The sequence below is a fragment of the Leucoraja erinacea genome, chromosome 1, assembly GCF_028641065.1.
Source record: "Leucoraja erinacea ecotype New England chromosome 1, Leri_hhj_1, whole genome shotgun sequence".
Taxonomy (NCBI): Eukaryota; Metazoa; Chordata; class Chondrichthyes; order Rajiformes; family Rajidae; genus Leucoraja; species Leucoraja erinaceus.
In genome coordinates this window covers 42,034,254-42,053,042 of record NC_073377.1, presented here as the reverse complement: position 1 = coordinate 42,053,042, position 18,789 = coordinate 42,034,254, and the positions used below count along the sequence as shown (strand labels likewise).

At 41.4% G+C, this 18,789-nt stretch overlaps 1 protein-coding gene across 1 annotated transcript in view; it reads right to left on the bottom strand.

Moving 5' to 3' along the window:
* The window catches only part of epg5 (ectopic P-granules autophagy protein 5 homolog (C. elegans)), a 129,716-nt gene that overhangs the window by 103,565 nt on the left and 7,362 nt on the right, over nucleotides 1-18,789 (bottom strand). Inside the window, 5 exon segments of the mRNA XM_055633414.1 lie at nucleotides 1,355-1,466; nucleotides 4,456-4,529; nucleotides 4,822-4,929; nucleotides 10,143-10,279; nucleotides 11,165-11,405. Of these exon segments, the coding sequence (XP_055489389.1) occupies nucleotides 1,355-1,466; nucleotides 4,456-4,529; nucleotides 4,822-4,929; nucleotides 10,143-10,279; nucleotides 11,165-11,405 (672 nt within the window).

Below are 18,789 nucleotides of genomic sequence, written 5' to 3'. Positions count from 1 at the left end.
ATGTATGCTATATAGCTCTTGCCATGTAATTTAAAATTGTACAAGGCATTGGTAATAATGGTCCACTTGATGTCAACAAAATAGAGAGAGTACAGATAATTTACATGTTGCCTGTTTTATTCACTATGAATAATATTCTTCTAAGGGGGGACCTGATAGAGGTCTTTAAAATGATGAGAGGGATAGACAGAGTTGATGTGGACAAGCTTTTCCCTTTCAGAATAGGGAAGATTCAAACAAGAGGACATGACTTCAGAATTAAGGGACAGAAGTTTAGGGGTAATATGAGGGGGAACTTCTTTACGCAGAGAGTGGTGGCGGTGTGGAATGAGCTCCCAGTGGAAGTGGTGGAGGCAGGTTCATTGGTATCATTTAAAAATAAATTGGATAGGCATATGGATGAGAAGGGAATGGAGGGTTATGGTATGAGTGCAGGCAGGTGGGACTAAGGGGAAAAAAAATTTGTTCGGCATGGACTTGTAGGGCCGAGATGGCTGTTTCCGTGCTGTAATTGTTATATGCTGTTATATGTTATTCACTATGTAATATTCTGCAATATTAGCAGACTAATGACATAATTTAAAAATATTCAAAAGGGCTGATTAAAAAGCAAGTTTTTAACCCTTAGATGGATATAAAAGTCAATTATTTTGTACATAAGGCATTTTTTGTTCAAATTTCTTCTTTAATTTTATGTACTTAATTTTAGTAGATTATTACTTGAAAACAAAACCTACCTGATCAGTGGCAAAGTACAATTTTAATCACCATTTTCAGGCAATGAAAAGTCAATGTTCTAAAACATTAATTCTGAGTATCTTTGTTGTCTGTTCTGCTATTTCCAGCGCTTGTTATTTTTATTTCAGTTGTCTTAATATTTTTTTTCAATTGCATGCGAGCAAATCTTTGCTGAAGGCACCACATATTTCTAAAGCATAGTGACCAGAACGGTATTTATTCATCTTGATTCAACTTCACTGGTGTCAGATGTTAAATAATCTTCATATTCCTGTGTAATATACTTCTATTTATGATTCCCATGATGCATTACTATCCATCCTCTCAATATGTTCTACAACTTTAAAAGATATATGCACACCTGTACTCAGATCCCTCTGTTCTAAATGTATGTTCGAGTCATAAAATTTTATCCAACCTGAATCTGATAATGTTATAGTCAATTCAACCTGACTATTCCCAGCTCCAAGGTTCTCTACTTCATCAAAAAAATCAAAAATTGAATTGCCTCTAAATAAATCCTTTTTTTGCCACAATTTTCTCCTTAATTCGAACCTAAACAAAAGATTTTATGTTGCAAAAAAATGATGAATGACAGTATAGAGAATAATAATACCTCTTCCCCAGCTTCATCTACCAAGGTCCAGTACTGTACATCTTTTTCTGTTGGTGTAGATTGTGATTTTTGGTCACAAGGTTTCATATTCACCAGAAACTCTGATCGAAACCTACAATTATTTAAAAATAATACATTTTACACAATGGTCCACATTTTGAAAACAATTTCATATATAAATTGTTATGTGCAGTTATAGTTAAAACTGAAAACCAAATATTTTATATGCAATTGTTTCAAAGCATTAGAAAGTGAAAGCAATCTGCATCTCTGTTCTGCTGTTCACACAGTCCCAGTTCTAGTTCAGTTCATTAATCAGCAATTATGAAATATTCAAAAAGTTAAAGAATTTATTATTTTCATTTAATCCTTAATGTGTTTGTTCCTGGAATAAGAAAATACTACTTGTGTTTGAAACATTTTCTTATCTTTATTCATAATTTATGTGTAAAAATATATTTAATCTGAGGAATGGGGGTGCCAGGTAACTGGAGAGCGGATGTAACAGAGAGAGAGAGAGGCGGCAAACTGAATGGGAAACAGGGGGAGAGACTGGACCGGCGGAGAGACATTCTCGGCAGCTGAGCAGCTACGTATGTACAGACCTGCGTTTCATCAGTAGTCAGAATCGAACCCAGGTCTCCGGAGCTGCAAGCACTGTTGAATTGCTACTGGACCGTCCCCGTCGCCTCCCAACTGTCCCATCCCTGTCCGGGGCCGGACGGAGATGTCCGGGGTGACCCTGGACTGATGGGACACCGGCCCGGAGCAGTGGCGGCTCCAGGCTTACAGCCAGCGTGGAGAGGAAGCGCTAACTCCAGCTCAACTCTGCTCCAACTCCCTAGGAACCCGTTTCCCGACGGGCCGGGGACCGTCAGCTGCACCTCTCGCCTTATCCAGTGGCTGTAGGTTAATCCCCTCGGTGATCAACGGGAATACACACAAAATGCTGGAGTAACTCATCGGGACAGGCAGCATCTTTGGAGAAAAGGAATAGGTGACGTTTCGGGTCGAGACCCTTCTCCAGAGATGTTGCCTGACCCACTGAGTTACTGCAGTATTTTATGTGTATCTTTCGCCAGCACCAAGGGGGTTAACCATTGGATAAGGCTACGTATGTACAGGCCCATCAGGAAACGGGTTCCTCGGGAGTTGGAGCAGAGTTGAGTTGGAGTAGAGTTGAGCTGGAGTTAGCTCTTCTTCTTCGCGCTGGCTGTAAGCCTGGGGCCACCACTGCTCCAGGCCGGTGTCCCGTCAGTCCAGGGTCACCCCGGACATCTCCGTCTGCCCCCGGACAGGGATGGGACACTCGGGAGGGGACGGGGACAGTAGTGAGACTCCGCTCACAAATCTGCCTCCTGGGGTTATGCATGAGTGGGGTGCGTGGTTCGTCCCTGTATAATAGCCCTGTATAACCCAGGAGGGCAGCCCAAGTGAGACTGGAAGCCATACACCCAGGCTGAGGGGGACCGAACTGTGATTCATTAGATTGTCACTGCTGAGTTTTCTGCATGGACCACAGCAGAAGGGAGAAATAGTGTAGCTAACTCCAGTAATAATTCAACAGCGCTTGTAGTGCTGGAGACCCGGTTCGATCCAGACTACGGATGAAGCGCAGGTCTGTATACACACAGCAGCTCAGTTGCCGAGAATGTTTTTCTCGAGTGACGAATGACCTGGGCATGCACAGTCTGAATACCAAACTCGCTTATACTTTATTAATTAGTGCTTTCTTGGTCTCATCAAACCAGAAATTAAACATTTAATAAGCACATGGAATATAAAAATTACTAGAATAGAAGAACATACTTGCTCTCTACAAATAGAGTGACATTGCTAATGTGATGGTGGGAATTATTACATTTTGTTATTTTTGAAATACACAAAATGAGGGTTGAATTCTCATTGCCACTGAATCTGCCCAGACAGGTGCTATGCGTTGGTCAGCTCAGGTGAAGGTGTTAAGTCATTCTGCGGTGGCGCTTCGCTCCTATTTGTTAAATTCCATTCCATATCAATTGGTGGCGGCGCGACTCACTGTTGCAGCGGCCCCTACAGCCTGTCTGTCTTTTTTTATTTTTTGTCTTGTTAAATGTAGTTGTTTGTGTTTTTTAAATAGTTTTTTTAACTGTGTATATGCGGGGGACGGGGGGAGGGAAGGGGGAACATTTTTAAACTCTCTTCCCTGTACGTGAGACCCAAACTTTTTCCTGTCGGGTCTCCGTTGTCGTTGGGGCCTAGCGCCGTGGAGCGGTCTCCAGCCTGAACGACCTGGAGGCTCCAGTCACGGAGCCTGCGGAGCTGCGGACTTACCATCGTGGGGCTGGCCGGTATCGGAGCGTGGGGAGCGGTGGTGACTCGCTGCTGCGGCTCGACCACGTAGCCCAGAGGTTCCAGCTGCAGCCGCAGGTCCTGTGGACTGACGGGACATCGGGAGCGCGTGGGTCCGGGTGGAGAGACCGCTTTCCGGAGCTCCCGCAACGCGTCTTCTCTAGCCCGAGTCACGGGGTGGGGCCGTTGAACGACCCGGAGCGGGGCCCTACATCGCCCCACGTGGCCTAAAGTGGCCGTGGGACTTATCATCGCCCGCCTGGGGCTTGGACATCGGGAGAGAAATGGAAAACAGGGGAGAGAAAAGACTTTGCCTTCCATCACAGTGGGTTCACTGTGATGGATGTTTTTGTAAATTGAATTGTGTGCATGTCTGTATGATATTGTCTTTGTTTGTATGGCTGTGGAAACGCAGTTTCGTTTGAGCCTCAATGAGGTTCAAATGACATGTAATAAATATTGATTGATATTGATTGATATTCATGGCTGTGGAATTTACTCCCTGGGTGCATAGCCCTTAACTAACATGTCTTACCAACGGTCCATAAAATGGATCCCCAAGTGATGTGTGTTCAATCTCTGCATTATATCCAATATTTAGTTGGGCATGGACCATAGGGCAGGTTCTCTGCCAGGATTGCACTGGGTCAGTCCCTATCACATTGTGTGGTGAATGTATCAATGATATAGCATTGGTACATGGGGAGGCCAAGATTTAAAAGTATAAATAAGAAGGCATTGTAAATAATTATAACTATGAAGATACTTACTTGATTGGTGATAGAAGTAAGGCTAGTGCTTGCATAAAGAGAAAAATGCCTGCAGAATTGTTTAACACTTCTATCTGTAATGCAGAAAAATGTTAAACCAATCAATTGATTGCAAGGAAAAATAAATATTAATAAATCTTCTATAATTTATCATGGTTAACTAATTCAAAATCCTACAATTTCTTAAATTCAAAATATCAAAAGCAACATAATTAACATTTGCCTTGTTATATTTTTGTATTAATTTAATCACATTCTAATCTATATTAGCATTACAAGCTGATTAAATACAATTTTCTTCTTGGATATTAAACTGAAAACATAGGCAAAGAAATATTAGTTTTGATGTAGCAAATAAAACCATACCTGTACAAATGCAGCTGCCCATTTGCTTGCACCAGCTGGGCATCGAAGGATATGATTCAGTAAAAAGAGGAGGTCAGCGGAAGAGCCAACGCTATGTAACACGGCAACCTAACAAAAAGATAGGAGCCAAACTATAACAACAATGTTGGCTTATTTCTTTAACTACCAATGAGTCACCAATGAGTTCAACTATCATGAAAAGAAAACTTTTAAAATTAATTACAGCTGTGAAACAGACTAAACTTGCTTTCAAAATCTTTTCAGAGGTATTTCATTGAATATGAATAAATTGGGTGAAATGAAAAATTCAAAATACAAATTTAATTTATGTGACTCTAAGTTAAGAAGCAAAGTAAATTGTATGGCTGGACAAGAATTTGCAGAAGCATTATAGATTCACCATGCATAGGGTAAACCATATACGATGGACTTCAATGAAACCAGGAGCTGTGGAGAAACAATGTACACAGTGCAGGTGTTCCTAAAAAACTAGAAAGGGTAGCCTTAATTAGAAATGTAAAATTAAACCTTCAGTTGTGGAAGCTTAAATGATACCCCCTTTAGAAATACTGCATTCAGTTCTAGCCATTACACATTAGGGTATATTGGCCAAAGGATGGGCAAAACATACAGATCCCTCCATAATTTTTGGGACAAAGACCCATCATTTATTTATTTGCCGCTGTACTCCACAATTTGAGATTTGTAATAGAAAAAAATCACATGTGGTTAAAGTGCACATTGTAAGATTTTAATAAAAGCCATTTTATTACATTTTAGTTTCACCATGTAGAAATTACATCATTGTTTATACATAGTCTCCCCATTTCAGGGCACAATAATCTTTGGGACACAGCAATGTCATGTAAATGAGAGTAGTCATGTTCAGTAGGCACATGGCTTCACAGGTGTTTGTAATTGCTCAGGTGTGCTTAATTGCCTCCTTAATGCAGGTATAAGAGAGCTCTCAGCACCTAATCTTTCCTCCAGTCTTTCCATCACCTTTGGAAAATTTTATTGTTGTTTATCAACATGAGGTAGGTATGTTGCAAAGCGTACCTGAATCGTGGTTGAGAATCTGTCCCAGGCCGTGTGTGTGATTTTGGTGCTGTTTAGAGGGGGCGGGTTTAAAACCCGATTTTTACTAGGCTGTTGCAATCGAAAATGTTCAGCCTAGTAAATCATTAACGAAAAATAGCTGAAAGACCCCGTCGCAAAAGGTAATATTAGTTTTTATGGCCTTGTATAATAGTTATAGTAGTTTAAAAATCACTCTCTAAACCCGCGACCTCTCGCAGCCCCAGGGTTTTATAAAGCAAACAATTAAAGGTATGTACCTTATTTTTACATTAAAAGGGGCTTCTTAAGAACCCTGTGTATAAAGTTTTCTATAGCGAGTAGCTCATTTTGGGCTCTTTATATCCCGCAGTATTTTTCTGGGCATTTGAGGGCACAAATCCAGCGCAATGTGAACGTTCTAAACCAGCGTGTTCACAGGATCCCACTAGAAAGCCGATTTTAAAATGGACTTTAATGTATAGCAATTGAACACTAAATTCCTTCCATTTGGCCTATAAATTAATGTAAATGAGATTTTAAAATCATGTTTTATTGTGAATTATTTATGAATATTATTTGGACACTTGGGCTATTTAAAAACGTTAATCATTTATTAAGAAATGGATAGATGTTTAGATCTAGTAATTGAAGTTTGAAATTTGCTACACTTGGGTAACTAACTAATTATATGCTTTAATTTCAGGTCATCCAAGTTAGTTTATTTTATGTTTGTTTCAGAATGGTTCAATCTACGATAACTGAAAATTTCATTCAGTTCTCTTAATTTTTAAGAAGGTTATGGCCTTTTGACAGCACACGATCACAGCTTTTTTGTCTTGTCCATAGAAAATCAATAGGGAACAAGATGCTAATTTCCGTGTATGTAAATGGCCATAACTTTTTAAATACTTGAGATATGAAAGTGAATTAGGTGTCAAATTAAACTTCTTTTTATGCTTTATCTGATGGGATGAATTACAGACTTGATTTTTTAAATCTCAATATTTTGTAACATTGCTACATGAGGACCAAAGTTGTGCCAATGAAAGTCAAAGAGGCCATTATGAGTGAGAAACAAGAATAAAACTATTAGTGACATCAGCCAAACCATAGGCTTACCAAAATCAACTGTTTGGAACATTATCATGAAGAAAGAGAGCACTGGTGAGCTTACTAATCGCAAAGGGACTGGCAGGCCAAGGAAGACCTCCACAGCTGATGACAGAAGAATTCTCTCTATAATAAAGAAAAATCCCCAAACACCTGTCCGACAGATCAGAAATGCTCTTCAGGAGTCAAGTGTGAATTTGTCAATGACCACTGTCCGCAGAAGACTTCATGAACAGAAATACAGAGGTTACACTACAAGATGCAAACCACTGGTTAAACGCAAAAATAGGATGGCCAGGTTACAGTTTGCCAAGAAGTACTTAAAAGAGCAACCACAGTTCTGGAAAAAGGTCTTGTGGACAAATGAGATGAAGATTAACTTATATCAGAGTGATGGCAAGAGCAAGGTATGGAGGAGAGAAGGAACTGCCCAAGATCCAAAGCATACCACCTCATCTGTGAAACACAGTGGCGGGGGTGTTATGGCCTGGGCATGTCTGGCTGATGAAGGTACTGGCTTACTTATCTTCATTGATGATACAACTGCTGATGATAATGGCATCATGAATTCTGAAGTGTATGGACACATCCTAACTGCTCAAGTTCAAACAAATGCCTTAAAACTCATTGGCTGACAGTTCATTCTACAGCAAGCCAATGAAAATGATCCCAAACAAACTGCTAAAGCAACAAAGCACTTGATCTGAACCCAATTGAGCCTTTTATATGCTGAAGAGAAAACTGAAGGGGATTAGCCCCCAAAACAAGCATAAGCTAAAAATGGTAGCAATACGTGCCTGGCAGAGCATCACCAGAGAAGACACCCAGCAACTGGTGATGTACATGAATCACAGACTTCAAGCAGTCATTGCATGCAAACGACATGCAACAAAATCCTAAACATGACTAATTTCATTTACATGATAATGCTGTGTCCCAAAGATTATGGTGCCCTGAAATGGGGGGGGGAACTATGAATAAACACTGCTGTAATTTCTACATGGTGCACCAAAATGTATAAAGTGGCCTTTATTAAAATCTGACAAGGTGCACTTTAATCACATGTGATTTTTTTCTATTACAGAACTAAATGTTACTCAACATCAGTAAAACCAAGGAACTGATTGTGGACTTTGGTTGGGGCAGATTAAGGACCCAAAATCCTGTTCACATCAATGGGACGATGGTGGAGAGGGTCAAACACTTCAAATTCCTCAGCGTGCATGTTTCCAAAGATCTTTCCTGGACCCAGCACACTGGTGCAATTATTAAGAAGGCACATCAGCGACTCTACTTCCTGAAAAGATTACGGAGATTCGGCATGTCGAAGAGGATTCTCCTAAACTTCTACTGGTGCACGGTAGAGAGCATTCTGACTGGTTGCATCGTGGCCTGTTTCGGCAACTTGAACATCCAGGAGCGGAAAAGACTACAAAACGTTGTGACCACTGCCCAATCCATCACCGCATTGACGTCCCCACCGTCGAAGGGATCTATCATAGTCGCTGCCTCAAAAAGGCAGCCAAAATCATCAAAGACCCACACCATCCTGGCCACACACTCATCTCACCATTGCCATCAAGAAGAAGGTTCAGGAGCCTGAAAACAGTAACGTCCAGGTTAAAGAACAGCCTCTTCCCTACAGCCATCAGGCTATTAAACACTACAACAACAAATAAGTTCTGAACTGCAAAAAACAATATTATTATTGCTTAAGAAGGAACTGCAGATGCTGGAAAATCAAAGGTAGACAAAAATCGAAGGTAGACAAAAAAGTCTGAAGATAGTTCTCGACCCGAAACGTCGCCTATTTGCTTCACTCTATATTATTATTGCATTATATTCGTTATTTATTGAACTTTTTTTCCTCTCTTCCCTCGTTATGTACTAGGTTTACATATTCACATATTCTGTTGTGCTGCAGCAAGTAAGAATTTCATTGTCCCATCTGGGACATATGACAATAAAACACTCTTGACTTGAAATTGTGGAGTACAGAGGCAAATAAATAAATGATGGGTCTTTATGGAAGGCATTGTATAATCAACTGAATTATTTAATTTAATCTTTTGATGCATTACAAACACAGAAAAACACAGCACACAACTGGCCCTTTGCCCCACGATATCTGTGCCAATCATGCTGCCAATTTAAATTGCACATCAGCCTGCATGTGGTTTATATCCCTCAATTCATAGAAAATAGGTGCAGGAGTAGGCCATTCGGCCCTTCGAGCCTGCACCGCCATTCAATATGATCATGGCTGATCATCCAACTCAGTATCCCGTACCTGCCTTCTCTCCATACCCCTGATCTCTTTAGCCACAAGGGCCACATCTAACTCCCTCTTAAATATAGCCAACAAACTGGCCTCAACTACCTTCTGTGGCAGAGAGTTCCAGAGACTAACCACTCTTTGTGTGAAAAATGTTTTTCTCATCTCGGTCCTAAAGGATTTCCCCTTTATCCTTAAACTGTGACCCCTTGTCCTGGACTTCCCCAACATCGGGAACAATCTTCCTGCATCTAGCCTGTCCAACCCCTTAAGAATTTTGTACGTTTTTATAATTCCCTGCCTAAATGCCTCTTAAATGTTGCTAACATATCCAATTCCATCCTTGCCTCTACTAGTGCGGTCCAGGCATCTACCACTGTATTTTGAATCTCCCTTAAACTTATTAGTGCGTTTGTTGTATTCATCAAGTTTAGAAGTTTAGGACAAAATCGAATCTGGATTTGCTAGGGTACATGTAAAGTAACCATTTCTTCTGGAATGGGAATCCCGATTAAGTATAATCTTACAATTAGAGTTTGAGCATGAAATCAGAGGTCAGTAGACATTTGAAACCCCCCCCCCCCCCCCAAAAGGTACAAGATTGAACCTTGTTGGGTCAATTGAAATTTCCAAGACCAAGATAGATTCTGATAGGAAAAGGTATTAGTGGAGTTGGAACAAAGGCAGGAAAAACTTGAATTTTAAGGTTGATGACAAAAAGAAACACAAACTGAGCTACATCTAAACATTTGGAGACAGTATTATTATCAAATGGGCATTTTACACAAAATGTCAAATGCCAAACGACATTTCGTTCAGACCGAAAGGTCTGAATGACAAATAAAGGATTCAATTCAATTCAATAATGATTTCCTACCAATTTCTGTAGCCAGAGAAGAATGTCACTGTGGAATTGATTATCTTCAATTATTCTTCGGGTAAAACTGAAGAGCACACTGATGCTTTCTTTTAAAAGTTGCAGATCTGAATAGCTGCAATCTAGTTCTTGATCGACTACAAATAAATCACAAAAAAAGTTATAGACTGCGTAATGTAAGTGACAATTATAAAAACGTTGCATTTTGACAAATTTTGATCAAAAACGAACAATGTAAAAAGGTATGAATGAAATTAATTATTATGGTATCTTGATGAAACACACATTAATCTTTCTAACAAAACTGTTGTTAAGGTCTAAAGTATTTAATACAAGATTGAACCTTGTTGGGTCAATTGAAATTTCCAAGACTAAGATAGATTCTGATAGGAAAAGGTATTAGGGGAGTTTTTACTTTCATATTATAATATTTAGATAAGCTTCAAAATTTCAGTGGCATGGTGGCGCAGCGGTAGCATTTCTGCCTTACAGTGCCAGAGACCCGGGTTCGATCCCGACTATGGGTGCTACTGTACGGAGTTTGTACACTCTCCCTATGACCGTGGGTTATCCCCAGGTGCTCCGGTTTCCTCCCACATTCTAAAGACATGCAGGTTTGTAAGTTAATTGGATTTGGTAAAGATTGTAATTGTATCTTGTATATAGCATAGCGCTAGGGGATCGCTGGTCGGTGTGGACTCGGTGGGCTGAGGGCCTGTTTTTGCACTGTACCCCTAAACTAAACTAGATACTACACAAAACATTGATAATTTCATGCTACAATCCATGTTGAATATACGTTTTTGAGCCCAGTAAAGTGGTCCCATAAACATTTTGTGTATTTTACTTTTATGTTTTATAAAATAGAATATTTTAATAAAGTACTGTCAAGATTAAAATAACATGAGGAAATGCACAGCAAGTATAAAATAATTGTTTTAGGAGAAAATAAAGTCTAAAAAAAGGTTGGACCAATGGTGTAGATCCATTAACAAAATAAAACATATTGACAGCATATTAACCTTGCTTTTGCAGAACTGCCACTGCTCTAAATGTCGGCGAGTTGTTTAACAACCTATAAATGTAAGATTCCACCTGGAGGCGAGAAACCACTGAGGTGTAGGCATGTAAAGCCATTGTTTGATGCAAGTGATCAGCCTTAATATCCAATATCCTTTTCAGCTCTCCGAGGACTAAATTATTCATCTCCACGGTCTGAAATCGATAATATGCTGCAACCTTTGCTTGATCAGCACAAACTCCCTGTAAATGTAAAAAATACATAATAATATCAACAATGGAAAACAACCAAATAAATGTCTGAATTCCTTTAGAGAAGCAATGCATTTGCATAATTACCAGCAGTACAAAGGTTGCAAAGAATATATATATATATACACATACATACATACACAGAGTACGTGACAAAATTGTGTAGCAACTTAGTTCCATACCCATATAAGATCATCAACCTTTGTCTTGCTACACCTCTATTCCAGCTTTTTCTCCCACCACCCCCCCCACTCACAACAATCAGTCTGAAGAAGGGTCCCAACCCAAAATGTCACCCATCCATATTCTCCCAGAGATGCCCTGAATTACTCCAGCACTTTGTGCCGTATCATGCAAGTTGCTAATATTCAGACTGTTGTGTGCAGGACTGACTGAACATCAGCCTTTTTTTTCCAATACTTCCCCACATTATGCGAATGCAAACTTTACATTTAATCTTGCTTTACTATCCAGGAGAGAAATTACCTCTGAAATCATAAAAGGTACCATTTAGCTGGTCAAATGTGCCTTTGTCAACACACTCTTAAGATGATTGGAAAACAGCTTTAAACCAGTTGTCATAAATAATGTGTCAAAGAACTGAACTGACAAGAACTATATTGCACAATTAAAGATTAGAATTTATGTTAAAAAAATAATTCTAAGCTCCAATCTTGTGTTTTTAGTGATAATCAAAAATTCAACAGAAATAAACATTGCTTCTCTTTAAAAAAAATTGGAGTATTCCTTTTAGAATTCTCCCAAAAACTTTTGTTCTGGAAAAGTAGCCTAATTGAGTGGGGAGGAATCTTCCCCACTTTAGTTTTTTTTAAATGGCTACTTAAAAGAAATTGGAATTCATTTAGTAACTTGTTTTTAAGACGTGTATATCTTCATGGCCTAATATCACAATTTTCAATTGTGAGCTTTACGATATTAACTTTCACCTTTTTCTCCATGTCTTAAAACACACTACACATTGAACCCCAAGCCTGTTATTTTAACAGCTGACTCCCTCAGTCTTCTGCAATTTGATTTCACAATCTGGGGACTTTCGTTCATTGCCTGGTTTATTTAAAGAATGCACAAGACTTGTGTTAGCATTTTGAAGAAGGTAACATGACCATGCATCATCGTGGTTTGGTTCAGCAACTTGAGCGTCCAGGAGCGGAAAAGGCTGCAAAAAGTTGTAAACACTGCCCAGTCCATCATCGGCTCTGGCTTCCCTACCATCAACGGGTCCTATCGCAGTCGCTGCCTCAAAAAGGCTGCCAACATCATCAAGGACCCACACCATCCTGGCCACACACTCATCTCTCGGCTGCCATAAGGTAGAAGGTACAGGAGCCTGAAATCTGGTACATCCAGGTTCAGGAACAGCTTATCGAAGGGTGTTGGCTCGAAGGGCCAATGGCCTCCTCCTGTACCTATTTTCTATGTTTCTTCCCCACAGCCATCAGACTATTAAACACAACTTCAAACAAACTCTGAATTATAACAGCCTATTGCACTTTATCTGTTTATTTGTGTGTGTAAATATATGTTCTATGGTATATAGACACACTGATCTGTTCTGTATTTATGCCTACAATATTCTGTTGTGCTGCAGCAAGCAAGAATTTAATTGTCCTATCTGGAACACATTACAATAAACTCTCTTGACTTGACTTCACAATGTCAAACTGAACAATAAAATGATACTGACTGCATAATTATATATATTGTGCCACTGATGATAGATATAAAGTGTTGGATTACATCAACATCCATTCAAAAGAATTTACTTTGGCAAACTGGTAAAATATGAAAAACAACCAAATTTGAATATTGAAAGTAATAAGTAGGGGCAAAACAACTAAATAAATCAAGAAACTATAAACAAAATATACATAAACATCCCAGCCCTGGGCAACATAGCTCATAGAATAAATTAAAAACTAACAAAATACAACTGTTAACCTTTACGGTTTACCTAGGTGGTATAAATGAAAGCTTTTTATTGTCACCCAGTGCATGGAAAATCATACATCAAATGCAATGCTTAGAAGAGCAAATATTCAGGTAGCTGTAGGTCTAATAAGATTGTCAGAATAGGGGATTTTAAACATTCCCAATATTGACTGGCAATATCATAGTGCAAAAAGTTTAGACGGGGTGGAATTGTCAAATGTATTCAGGAGACTTTCCTCCGGAAATATGTAGAGAGCCCCACAGGAGAGGGGGCAACACTTGATCCAGTCTTGGGAAATTGAGGGGGCCGACTGGATGAAGTGTTCGTAGATGAGCCTTTTGGGACCAGCCACCACCGTTCTATTAGGTTTAAGATAGCTATGGATAAGGACAGAGCAGGCCCACGAGTTAAACTGCTGAATTGGGGCAAGGCTAAATTTGAGAGTCTGAGACAGGAACTCGCTCAAGTTGACTGGAGAGGTTGTTTTGCTGAAAAGTAACGTCAGGAAAATGGGAAGTTTTTAAAACTGTGCTGACAACTTCAGGACATGTATGAACCTAGCAAACCTAAGGAAGCTTGGATAATGAAGGAAATTGAGGCTTTGTCAAGAGTAATAAGGAGGCATGGGACAGGAATAGGCAGCTGGGATCAAGTGTATGCTTGGAGGAGTTTCAGGAACTAAGGAGCAAGCTAAAAAAGGAAATCAGAGGGCAAAAATGAGGCAGGAGATAGCTTCAGCAGATAGCATTAGGATGCTATCTAATACAGAGAAATGTGAGGCATCTCTGGAGAACACGGATAGGTGACATTTCGGGTCGGGATCCTTCTTCAGACATTGTGATGGTGGTTGTGGGATGGGAAAATCAGTCTGAAGAAGGATTCTGATGAAGAATGGTCTCTAGAGATGCTGTCTGACAATTGCAAGTTACTCCAGCACTGTGTCAATTTTTGTAAATCTGCATCTGCAGTTCCTTGTTTCCACACTCTTAACTTTGGTTTATTATTGTCACATGTATGAGATGCAGTGTAAAACCTTGTGTGCTATCCAGTCAAATCATACGAGTACAACAGCACGAAGAATATTTTAAATGGTCACCCATTGCCTCCACCCCTCAGCTTCCAAGTGCCGAGGCCAACATACTCTGCTTCCTGAGCCAATCGTGGAACTTGAGTGTTTTACCGAGGGCTCAAGAGGTGAGTTTGTGGACCATTCACGGCCACGACTTTCCTCATTACCTTCCACTGCCGTCATCTTGGAGCGTTGCCTCATTGGTTATTCCGTTATTTTACTTTAATAGTTTTTTCACAACTTGCATGTGCACTTCAATCTTACACCATTTTGCACTCATTTTGTTTCATTACTGTATGCACGTACACTGTTTGTGCTTCATGTGAACGCACAATTTCATTGCACCCTGGTGTACATGGCAATAAAACAATCTAATCTGAACAAAGCTTCTAACTAAAAATCTCTGGCTACCTACCAAACTAGAATCTACAATGCATTCACAGCCAAGGACAATGTTCTCCACAGCACATTAAATAGCCTGAGCAGTTTAATCCATCTATATAACTAAAAGTGTCATCTTCACCACTTCCTGTCTGCGCTGTATATTGATTTTAGAAAAAAACGCTAGCATATATCGCTATGTTTATTGGCCATCTTACTCACAGTCCTCCTCCGCTGAGCAGGCCCCGAGGATTTTTCCCATCGATGAAAAATAAAAAAGTTAAAATACATTGAGATCCTCTCGCCTGTCAATCACTGTAATTAAGGTAACGCCCCTTCCGGGGAGGGCAGGACCATGAAACCCCGGATGCCTGGATGTGACTCAGTCACTCTGCAAGATCACGAGAGGGAGGCCACGACTCTCATTCTAAACTGTGAATCAACTGAACTGTGAGTCTGCATTGTATTTGCAATAAATGATTTGTTAGCTCTTAATGACAATGCCACTGCCCTGCTTGTGCTTGAAACCTCAATGCTTTAGTCGACTGTGTTTGGAAGGAATAAAAATGATTCAAAGTCATGCTCATTTTTGTGACTTGCGCTAACGGCAGGCCGCGCTGATTGAGAAATTCCGGTGACCAAAGAGGTCGCGCTGACTGGTAATTTAAAGGTCACGCTGATTGCGGAAGTGCCGCTGACTGCGGAAGCCCCAAAGTGGAGAGGTGTCAGTATTCGTATTTTACTCTGTCATGTGTTGTGTGTGTTTCGATCGGAGTGTGTGTGTAGTGTGGTGATGAGGGTGGTGAGAGTGCACTGATGAAGTCTGTCATGAAACTGTTTGAATCTGATTTTAAACTGAACTATTTCAGTCAGCCATTGATGCAGTGTAAACCTTGTGTTCCATGTCAAATCAGTACAACAGCAAGAATATCTTGGAAAATTTGCCTCCACCCCTGCCCAGCTTCCAAGTGCCGAGGCCAACATACTCTGCTTCCTGAGCCAATCGTGGAACTTGAGTGTTTTACCCGAGGGCTCAAGAGGTGAGTTTGTGGACCATTCACGCCACAACTTTCCTCATTACCTTCCACTGCCGTCATCTTGGAGCGTTGCCTCATTGGTTATTCCGTTATTTTACTTTAATAGTTTTTTCACAACTTGCATGTGCACTTCAATCTTACACCATTTTGCACTCATTTTGTTTCATTACTGTATGCACGTACACTGTTTGTGCTTCATGTGAACGCACAATTTCATTGCACCCTGGTGTACATGGCAATAAAACAATCTAATCTGAACAAAGCTTCTAACTAAAAATCTCTGGCTACCTACCAAACTAGAATCTACAATGCATTCACAGCCAAGGACAATGTTCTCCACAGCACATTAAATAGCCTGAGCAGTTTAATCCATCTATATAACTAAAAGTGTCATCTTCACCACTTCCTGTCTGCGCTGTATATTGATTTTAGAAAAAAACGCTAGCATATATCGCTATGTTTATTGGCCATCTTACTCACAGTCCTCCTCTGCTGAGCAGGCCCCGAGGATTTTTCCCATCGATGAAAAAGAAAAAAGCTAAAATACATTGAGATCATCTCGCCTGTCAATCACTGTAATTAAGGTAACGCCCCTTCCGGGGAGGGCAGGACCATGAAACCCCGGATGCCTGGATGTGACTCAGTCACTCTGCAAGATCACGAGAGGGAGGCCACGACTCTCATTCTAAACTGTGAATCAACTGAACTGTGAGTCTGCATTGTATTTGCAATAAATGATTTGTTAGCTCTTAATGACAATGCCATGAGTTGTTTGGCCTGCTGCCCTGCTTGTGCTTGAAACCTCAATGCTTTATTAGGTCCGACTGTGTTTGGAAGGAATAAATGCTTTATTAGGTCCAACTGTGTTTGATTCAAAAGTCATGCTCATTTTGTGACTTGCGCTTAACGGCAGGCCGCGCTGATTGAGAAATTCCGGTGAGTGCAGAGGTCGCGCTGATTGTGTAATTTCTGGTAAGTTTAAAGGTCACGCTGATTGCGGAAGTGCCGCTGACTGCGGAAGCCCCAAAGTGGAGAGGCCGCGTTCAGCCGTGTTAGTATTCAAGGTAGTTTACTGCCATATATATGGTGTGTGAGTCAGTGAGTGTGTATGTGTGTGTGTGTGAGTGTGTGTGAGAGTGTGTGTGAGAGTGTGTGTGAGAGTGTGTGTGAGTGTGTGTGAGAGTGTGTGTGAGAGTGTGTGTGAGAGTGTGTGTGTGAGAGTGTGTGTGTGAGAGTGTGTGTGTGAGAGTGTGTGTGAGAATGTGTGTGAGAATGTGTGTGAGAGTGAGTGAGTGTGAGCAAGATTAATAGGTTTGTCGTAGTACAGGTGCACAACCTTTTATCCGGTGTTCCAGAAACCGAAAAGCTCCGAAAAAGCCATTTTTTCCGGCTTAATGTCGTCTGCGCACCAAAGCTCGCGTTTGGCGCCAAACTTGCAGGTAGCGGCTGCCTCCTCCCTGACCGGGAGAGATCTATTGCTTATGGGTTGTGGAGGGCTTTTATGTGAAGTAAGGGATTCTTAGTTACTTCGGAGAGGCCCAATGTAGCTCCGACTGTGTCAAAGCCATAATCCAAACCAAGAGCGAATTCGGGAGTCGGAGGCAGCAGCGCTGGGTGCGGGCAATGCCAATCCGGAGCGCTGTGGCCGCCGACACACAACATCGCGGAGCGTCGTTTTGGGATTTGGAGCCGCGCAGCCAGGGGTAGATTGGCCGGGGTCGGAGCTCCAACCGGCGCCGCCCGCGGCCGGACAGAGCCCCCCCAGCTCCAATCCAGCGACGCTCCGCGAATGTTGGAAGAAGGCGGCCACAGCGTTGAGCTTGCCGCACGGGGACCCGGTAAGGCAGTGGTATCCCAGCGCTGCGACCAAAGATCCTATAGCGGAGCTCCTCTAGGATCTCTTGGGACAATGGGACGTCCGGCCGCGGGCCGAGCTGGATTTGGAGCGCCTCGCAGCCAGGGGTAGAGTTGCCGGGGTCGGAGCTACAACAGGCGCCGCACGCGGCCGGATGGAGCCCCCAGCTCCGCGAGGTTGGGAGTCGCCGACCAGGTAGGTAGGGGACTAAGAATTAAAGTTTCCCCCTTCACCCCTACACCACCACCACCACATAAAATCCCTCCAAACTAACTGACATTTATGCAATGATTCTCCCGGTCTCCGGGGAGGAGGCAGCTGCTCCAGACTTTTCAAGCCGCCCGCGCTACCTACCTAATCTACGCTAAAAATCTTCCATTCTGAAATCCGAAAATGTCCGAAATCCGACAAGTGTCTGGTCCCAAGGCTTTCGGATAAAAGGTTGTGCACCTGTAGGAGATTTTAACTTTCCCAACATAGACAGAAATTGCAGGTAGCTGCAAGACTATTAGGGTTGTCATAGTAAGGGATTTTTACTTCCCCAATGTAGACTTGTCAAAGCCATAATACCAAGAGCTTAGTCAGAGTGGAATTTGTGAAATTAGTTCAGGAAAGTTTCTTTGGCAATATGTACAGGGCCCTACATGGGAAAGGGCAGAGCTTGATCTACTCTTAGGAAATTTGTAGGGGCAAGTGGCTGAACTGTCAGTGGGCAATTCTTTTGGGACCTGCGATCACACTGCCATTAGTTTTTAAATAGTTATGGATAAGGACAGCATTAAAGTTCTGAAATGGGGCAGGGCCAACTTTGATGGTTTGGACGGAAACTTGCTAAAGTTGATTGGAATAGGACTTTATGGGCAAAGGAATGTCTGGAAAGTAGGAAGGTTTTAAAAGAGTGACGGCGAGAGTTCAAGGCATGCATGATCCTGCTAGAGTGAAGGGCAAGGCAACTGGGAATAAGGAACCCTGGATGTCAAAAGAAGTTGAAGCTCTGGTCAGGAAAAAGGGGGTGGCATGGGCCAAACCAGAGGCAGCTAGGATCAAATGTAACCCTGGAGGAGGTTAGGTGACTGAGCAGC